The 7,638-nt window shown below is 66.7% G+C and overlaps 1 protein-coding gene across 1 annotated transcript; it reads left to right on the top strand.

The window, feature by feature from the left end:
- Positions 1–2,021: 2,021 nt before the first annotated feature.
- ENH_00049340 (hypothetical protein, conserved) lies at positions 2,022–7,291 on the top strand (the record flags this gene model as incomplete). The annotated part of the gene is made up of 4 exons (XM_013585614.1): positions 2,022–2,176; positions 2,382–3,426; positions 3,647–4,147; positions 4,265–7,291. 4 exons carry the CDS (start codon positions 2,022–2,024, stop codon positions 7,289–7,291), a joined length of 4,728 nt encoding a protein of 1,575 aa, XP_013441068.1.
- Positions 7,292–7,638: the final 347 nt, after the last annotated feature.

Genomic DNA, 7,638 nt, shown 5'->3' with positions numbered 1-7,638 from the left:
CCCCCCGGGGCCCCCCCCCCCCGGGGGCCCCCAGGGGGCCCCCCAGGGGGCCCCCCAGGCCGGGGGGGCCCCCCTGCTGCTGCGGAGCTGCAAGCGCGGGGAGAGTGTCCTTGAAGACCTGTACGTACACCCGAGAAGCCGGCAGCAGCAGCAGCAGCTTTTGGAGCAGCAGCAAATCTCCGGGCGCGAGTTTGAGGTGTCTGTACACCCTGGGGTGTACAGACACCTCGTCTTCCGCCAACTTGGAGTCTTCAATCAAAACTCCGACACTTTTTCTTTTTCTTCTTCCCCGAAGTTCGACGGGAACTCCGGGCTGCAGCAGCAGCAGCTGCGCGCGCTTCGGGTGTACGTACACCGCAGCCACGTCCCCCCCGTGGCTCGGCCCCAGCCTCAGCAAGTTCGGGGCCCCCAAAACGGACCCTTTTGGGGGGCCCCCTTCCCCGGGGGGGCCCCCCGGGGGGCCCCCGGGGGGGCCCCCTGAGGGGGGCCCCTCCCCGGCGGGGGGGCCCCCCTTGCTGAAAATCCCGCCCCCACGCAAAGAGCCCAGCCACCGAGGGGGGGCCCCCCGGGACGGGGGCCCCGGGGGGCCCCCTGCTGCCAGGGGCCCCCCGGGGGCCCCCATTGCTGCTGGGGGGCCCCCGGCGGCGGGGGGCAGCAGATTGGCCGCAGGGAGGCGGCGGGAAGAGGGCTGCGGCAGCGCGGGGGCCCCCGAGGGAAGCAGCAGCAGCAGCAGCAGCAGCAGCAGCAGCAGCAGCGCACAGGGGCCCCTCAGGGGCAGCGGGGGGGGGCCCCCAGGGGCCCCCAGCAGCCTGCTGCTGCCCAGCATCAACGAACCCCAAACCCTAAACCCTAAACCGCCAGAAGCCCGCGACGCAGAGGACGCCTGGGCCTCGCCGCGCAGCAGCAGCAGCAGCAGCAGCAGCAGCAGCAGCAGCAGCAGCAGCGGGGGATCTGAGTGCGGGCTTTGTCGCCTGTCTGTCTTTTCTTTGTTCTTTTGTCTTCTTCTTTTCAGAATATTAAATTTAAATGCCTTTTTATCTTTTCTGAGAAACTCCAAACAAAGAAAGACAAGAATGGCCCCAGCTGTGGGGCCCCCCGAGGCAGCAGGGGCCCCCCTGCGGCGGTCTCAGAAGCAAATAAGGCTCTGCTGCTGCCTTTATTATTATTTTCTTTTTATTCTTTTTATTTTTTTAATTTATATTTCCATTTGCTTTCATTTATTTGCCATTTAACTCCAGAAACGACAAGGCTTGCGCATGCCTTTACTAGAGGGGCTCCTACCCGCAGCCCCCTAAGGGGGGCCCCTGGGGGCCCCCCAGGGGCCCCTGGGGGGCCCCTGGGGGCCCCCGGGGGCCCCCAGGGTCTTTTTGCAGTCATGCTGCGAATTGCATCTTATTGGCGAAAAGCTTTAATAATTTTATTTGATGGATTGAAATATATTTTAATAAAAAAGGTATTTATTTTACTTAGCCTTTGGTGCAACATAAGGCCCTGGGGGCCCCCATAGGATTTTCTTGTACCTAGGGGCCCCCGGAGGGGCCCTGGGGAGAAACAAGGGGGCCCCTGGGCCTCCCTAGGGGCCCCCAGAGTCCTTGGGGGGCCCCTTGACCTGCTGGGGGCCCCCCTGGCAGGGGCCCCCCTGTGCCCCCAGCTGTACCCTATAAACCCTCTATGGGCCCCTTGAGCTTACCCAGGGTTTCTCTGCAAACCCTTTCAGGGCCTGCCACAGGGGCCCCCTGGGGGGGCCCCCGGGGGGCCCCCTGCAGGGCCCTTATGGGCCCTCAAGGGGCCGCGCTCGGGGGCCCCTTGAGGGCTGCCCCTGGGGGCCCCTTGGGGGCCCCCTCAAGGGCCCCCTTCGGGGCTCTTCTCCGGGCTGCTCGAAGGCCTCAGGGGGCCCCCCTTGGGGCCCCCGGGGGGTTTGCTTCGGGGCAGCAGCAAACTGCTGCCAAGTGCTGCAGCAAGGGGGCCCCCCTGTTGCTTCGGCGAGGTTTAGGGGCCCCCCTGTCCTTCCCTGTGAGGCAATGCCGTCCCCTCCCCAGGCTCTGCAGCAACAGCAGCTGCAGCAGCAGCAGCAGCAGCAGAAACAGCAGCAGCAGCAGCAGCAGAAGCAGCAGCAGCAGCAGCAGCAGCAGCAGCAGCAGCAGCAGCAGCAGCAGCAGCAGCAGCAGCAGCCCCCGTGAGGGGCCCCCACCTTCCACAGCGACCCCTCCCGAAGCTGTGCAAGTCGGGGGGCCCCTGGGGGCACCCCGGGGGGCCCCCAGGGTGACCCCTGGGGGCCCCTCCTGTACCCTGGGGGCCCCCACTATTGAGATAAGGCATCTCGTGGCTGCAGCAGAACGAGCAGCAGCAAAAGGCTGCGGCTGCTGCCCTTCTTTCTGGAGCCAGGCAGCAGCAGCAGCAGCAGAAGCCTCTTTCAACCTCACCTGGGGCGTCAGGGGCCCCTGGGGCCCCTGGGGCCCCCAGGGGGGCCCCCAGGGGGGCCCCCAGGGGGGCCCCCCTCAGGGGCCCCCCTTGGCAGATCCCCCCCTGCAAATTGCCCTGCCTCTCCTTCGGCCCCTACTGAGGGCCACCGTGAGGCTCTCAGTGGCCCTCAAAGCTGCTGCAGAGGCGGCATTGGGGTCCTTGGGGGCCCCCAGGGGGCCCCTGGGGGCCCCCGGGGGGCCCCTGGGGGCCCCCAGGGGCCCCCTGGGGCCCCCCCTGGGGCCCTTGGGGACTCCCAGCGGGGCCCCGGGGGCCCCCGAAAGGCCCCCGGAGTTCCCCAGGGGGCCCCTGGGGCCCCCCTGGGGAACTCCTGGGGGGCCCCCGGGGGCCCCCAGGGGTGGGCCCCGCAAAGAGGCCAGCTGTTGTGGGGCCCCAGAGGGCTGCGAGGGGGGCCCCCAGGGGCCCCCGGGGGCCCCTGTTGCAGAGATGCTGCAGCTGTACCACAAGTTGCTTTTTTGTTTTCTGGAGACCCTGCGCTGCGCCCTTAGGGCTGCCAGCAGGCACCAGAGGGGCCCCCAGGGGGGCCTCGTGGGGGCCCCCCTGTCCATTAGGGAAGTGGCAGCAGTTGCTGGGTCTTCTAAAGGCATCAATGCAGCTCTCCAGCTCCTCTCACACATCCAATCATCAGGGGCCCCCATAGGGGCCCCCACGGGGGCCCCCACGGGGGCCCCCACAGGGGCCCCCACAGGGGCCCCCACAGGGGCCCCCACAGGGGCCCCCACAGGGACCCCTATAGCAGACCTCGCAGGGGGACCCACAGGGGCCCCCACAGGGGACCCTTCAGGGGTCCCCACAGGGGCCCCCATATGGAATACTTCTGGAGGGTACTGCCAGGGCCCAGAAGCCCCTTTTGGGGGCCCCCTTGAGAGTCCCCAGAAGGCCATTGGGGCCCCACCAGAGGCCCCTGACAGGGAGGGCCCCCATTTTGCCGCGCCCCCCGAAAGGGTATTGGGGCCCCGAGCTGCTGAGGCTGCAGCAAGAAGCTGCTGCAGGGACTTTGCTGCAGTCCTTGGGGTCTAGTCTCCCGCCGGGGGCCCTTTGGGGGTCCTTTTGGGGGCCCCTAGACCGCCCCACTTGGGTGGGGAGGGGGGGGGCCCCCACGGGCCTTTCGGGGTCTCCCAGTTTGCTGCTGAGGGCCCGAGTGCCTCTTGTGGGGCTGCTGCAGATCTTAGCTGCCTTCCGGGGGCCCCCTAGGGGGCCCCCTGGGGGCCCCCTAGGGGGGCCCCCTGGAGGCCCCCCTGGGGGGCCCCATGAGGGGCCCCCTGAGGAGGTGGCCCCGGGGGGGGCCCCCAGCGGGCCTTTTCGAGGGGTTGCAGGGGGCCCCCAAAGGGGGGCCCCCGAGTTCTGTCTAGTGAGGGCCCGCATGGCTTTGCTGCAGCTTCTTGAGAGACTCATTTGGGAGGCCCAGGGGGACTGGGGGGCCCCCGCAGGGGCCCCCATTATTCAGACAAAGGGGCTGATTCCGTGGGGTGCTGCTGCGCCAGAGCAGCAGCAGCAGCTGCTGCAGCAGCTGCAGCAGCTGCAGCAGCAGCAGCAGCGCCGGCTGCAGCAGCAAGACGCAGACGAAATGGCCGAGGTGGAAAGGCTGGTATTTGCTGCTGCAGTTCTTTCAGAGGCCCGCGCAAGAGGGGGGCCCCCCAAGGGCTCTCAGGGGCCCTTTTTCTTGGTAAAAACCCCTACCCCCAAAACATTTAGGGTTTAGGGTTTAGGGTTTAGGGTTTAGGGTTTAGGGTTTAGGGTTTAGGATGTTGGCTGGGGGGTTGCTTTCTGTTTCGCTTCTCAGGCACTTTCTCTGGTGAGTGAAGCCCTTATTAAAAGGCTAGACATATTTCTTTCAACTCCCCCGGAGGCCCTGCGGGGGCCCCTGCAGGGGGCCCCCTGGGGGGCCCTGCAAGGGGCCCCCTGGGGGCCCCTCCAGGGGGCCCCCCGGGGGCCCCACGCCCAAGAAGACCCCCTGTGGGGCCCCCCACCTCCACTTTTCCCCGAAGCTGCGCTGCACGAGCTGCTTCCTGCGGGGCTGCTGGGGCCCCCAGGGGCCCCCGGCCCTGCAGCAATATGTTTGCTGCCGCTGCTGCTGCTGCAGTCTTTTGCTGCTGGGGCCTTTGTCCACGACGGGCTCGTCTCGGGCATTTGCCACTACCTGGTGAGGCCCCTCAGGGGGCCCCCCGAAGAGTGGGGGCCCCTCGAGGAGGGGCCCCCACAAGTCCTGGGGGGCCCCCAAGAAAGGGGGGCCCCCATGGGTTTTCATTCGCGGGCCCTAGGGGCCTGCGGGGGCCTCCAGGGCTCCCGGAGGGGCTCCTGGGGCCCCCAAGGGGGCCCCCAAGGGGGCCCCCAGGGGGGCCCCAAGGGGGGCCCTCAGGAGGGCCCCCAAGGGGGCCCCCAGCCGTCATGTTTGCTGGACTATTGGCCCTCAGCTGCCGTCTGCGACCTTGCGAGGTACTTGAGGCTTTTGGGGGCCCCCAATCCTCCCTTTTTTCGGTTTTTGTTTTCTCATTACTTGCCTCCGGGGGCCCCCCAGAAGGGCCCCGGGGGGGCCCCCCCTGGGGGCCCCCAGAGGGGCCCCCAGAAGGGCCCCCACAAAAGCCTGCATGCTGGGCGGCCTCTCTGGGGCCCCCGGAGCCTCCGTTGCAGCAGCAGCAGCAGAAGCAGCAGCAGCAGCAGCAGCAGCAGAGTGGGAAAGTCGCCATCGCTAGCAGCAAGAGCAGCAGCCTTCACTGCAGCAGCAGCACAGAAGGGCATGGCCGATGCTGCAGCAGCAGCTGGGGCTCTGGACCCTTCGGAAGTTGCTGCTGGGGGGCCCCCCTGGGGGCCCCTCTTAGATGATTGGGACTCAGCAGCTGGTTGGCTGCTGCGGCTCTCGCGGCGGCAGCGGCGGCTGCTGCGGCTGCTGCAGCAGCAGGGGGGCCCCCCCCTTGGGGGCCCCGGGGGGCCCCGGGGGCCCCTCCAAACCCACATTCGCAGCTTCTCAAGCTGCAGCAGGCAGCAGCTGCTGCAGCTGCTGCTGGCAGCAGCAAACTCCGGGGCTGTTCCCCCCAGCCCGCAGTGGCTGCAGTACTTAGCAGCACTTCTCAGGGACGGCCCAGGGGGCCCCACAGCACGCAGGGAAGCAGCAGCAGCAGCAGCAGCAGCAGCAGCAGCAGCAGCAGCAGCAGATATTGAAACCCTAGCTCTGGCGTTGCCGTACTTTCCTCCTTTGTCCCTCTTGCCAGCCTTTTGGGTCTCTTCAAAAGAAATTAAAAACCCCAAAAGGGCCCTCTCAGGGAACTGGGGGGCCCCAGGGGCCCCCACGTGCTGCGAGACTCAAAGGGTTGTGCTTGGGGGCCCCCAGGGGCCCCCAAGCACATCAGGGGCCCCTCCGAGGCCCCAGGGGGGCCCCCTGGGGGCCCCCTGGGGCCTCTCTGGTTTTCTTTGTGGGCCTCTTATGCCAAATAAATTAGCTGCTGTCTCTCTCTCGGCCTTGCCGAGTTTGCTGCTAGGGCTGGTGCTGCAGGCGCCGCCTCCCCAGCAGCAGCAGCAGCAGCAGCAGCAGCAAAACAGCAGCAGCAGCAGCAGCAGCGTGCGGTGGCGGGCACTTGGGGCTGTTGCTGCTGCTCTAGAGAACACAGCTGGAGGCCTTTTGGCTTTGTGGCAGCAGCAATTTGCCCCGCTGCACCTTCGAGGCCTGCCTCTTGCTGCAGTCTTCGATATCAGCAGCAGCAGCAGCAGCAGCAGCAGCAGCAGCAGCAGCAGCCAACAGGAACACCTTGCTGCTGAGGGGGCCCCAGCAGCTGAGGGGGCCCCCAGGGGGCCCCCAGCAGCAGCTGTTACGGGCAAAGGAGTTGCCAGGCTCTGTAGACAAGCAGCAATTGCCTCTTTGGCTCTTGCGCACTTAACTAGGGCCATTCCCGTCACAGCAGCAGCAGCAGCAGCAGCAGCAGCAGCAGCAGCAGCAGGAGAAACAGCATTAGGAGCAGCAGCGGGAACAGCAGCAGGAACAGCAGCAGTCGTAGGAGGGGGGGCAGCCGCAGAAAGAGCCGCAGTGGCAGCAGCGGGAGCAGCAGCAGCAGCAGCAGCAGAAGCAGCAGCAGCAGCAGCAGAAGCAGCAGCTGCTGCTGCTGCTAGCCAGCAGCAGGGCCGCCAGCAAGGGCCCTTGCTGCGGAGACAGAAGCAGCGAAAAGCTTTTGCTGCTTCTCTTTCTGTCTCCTGTCTCCTTCAGCTGCTGCCGCTGCAGTCGCTGCGCCACCTGCTGCTGCTGCTGCTGCTGGCTTCAGACCTTTCCCTTTGGGGGGCCCCCGGGGGGCCCCAGCAGCTCGCGGGAGGCATCACTGAGGCCATTTTAGACCTTTTAGAGCAACTACAGCAGCAGCAGCAGCAGCAGCAGCAGCAGCAGCAGCTCTTGCAGCGTGAAAGAGCCCCTTTCCTTTTGCCAGAGGGCCAGCAGTGTGCAGCAGCAGCAGCAGCAGCAGCAGCAGCAGCAGCAGCACTTCGGACTCAGCAGCGCCTGGAGATCCTGACTGCCTTAGAGGAAGCTTGGGGGACACAAAGTCATGAGCCACTGCAGCAGCAGCAGCAGCAGCAACAGCAGCAGCAACAGCAGCAGCACTGTTTAGATGAGGGGCCTTCGGCCTCGCAGTTCCAGCGCGAAGTAGCCGCAGCGCTCGAGGGCCTCCGCAGCAGCAGCAGCAGCAGCAGCAGCAGCAGCAGCAGCTGTGGGGCCCCCTACCCCAGCCGCAGCAGCAGCAGCTGCGGGGGGCCCCCACGTCCCTTGCAGCTTAGAAAAGAGGTACCTGTGGGCCCCTATTATATTGACATTTTGTGGGGGCCCCTCTGAAGCTGCTGTTTGGGGGGCCCCCCAGAAAGGTTGGGGGGCCCCCCTGGGGGGGCCCCTGCTGCTTGCTGCGCTGCAGCAGGGGGCCCCACATCTCTGCTGCTGCAGCAGCCGCAGCAAGCGAACTGAACTTCAGTAGTGAGGGCCTGCTGGCCCGCGCGCTAAGCTAGGGTTTAGGGTTTAGGGTTTAGGGTTTTCGTTGGGGGCCCCATAATGGCCACTAGACCCTCTTTTTAAGTCACTAATTGCTAAAAGAAATAGTCGGAAAGAGCCCTTGGGGGCCCTGCGGCATGGGGGCCCCCCTGTTTTGGGGGCCCCCGCCGAATTGGGGGCCCCCAAAACAGGGGCCC

Source organism: Eimeria necatrix, genomic scaffold, assembly GCF_000499385.1.
Source record: "Eimeria necatrix Houghton genomic scaffold, Enh_scaff385, whole genome shotgun sequence".
In the NCBI taxonomy this organism is placed as follows: Eukaryota; Apicomplexa; class Conoidasida; order Eucoccidiorida; family Eimeriidae; genus Eimeria; species Eimeria necatrix.
Note: the sequence above shows the minus strand (reverse complement) of the source record. Positions and strands in the feature narration are given on the sequence as shown.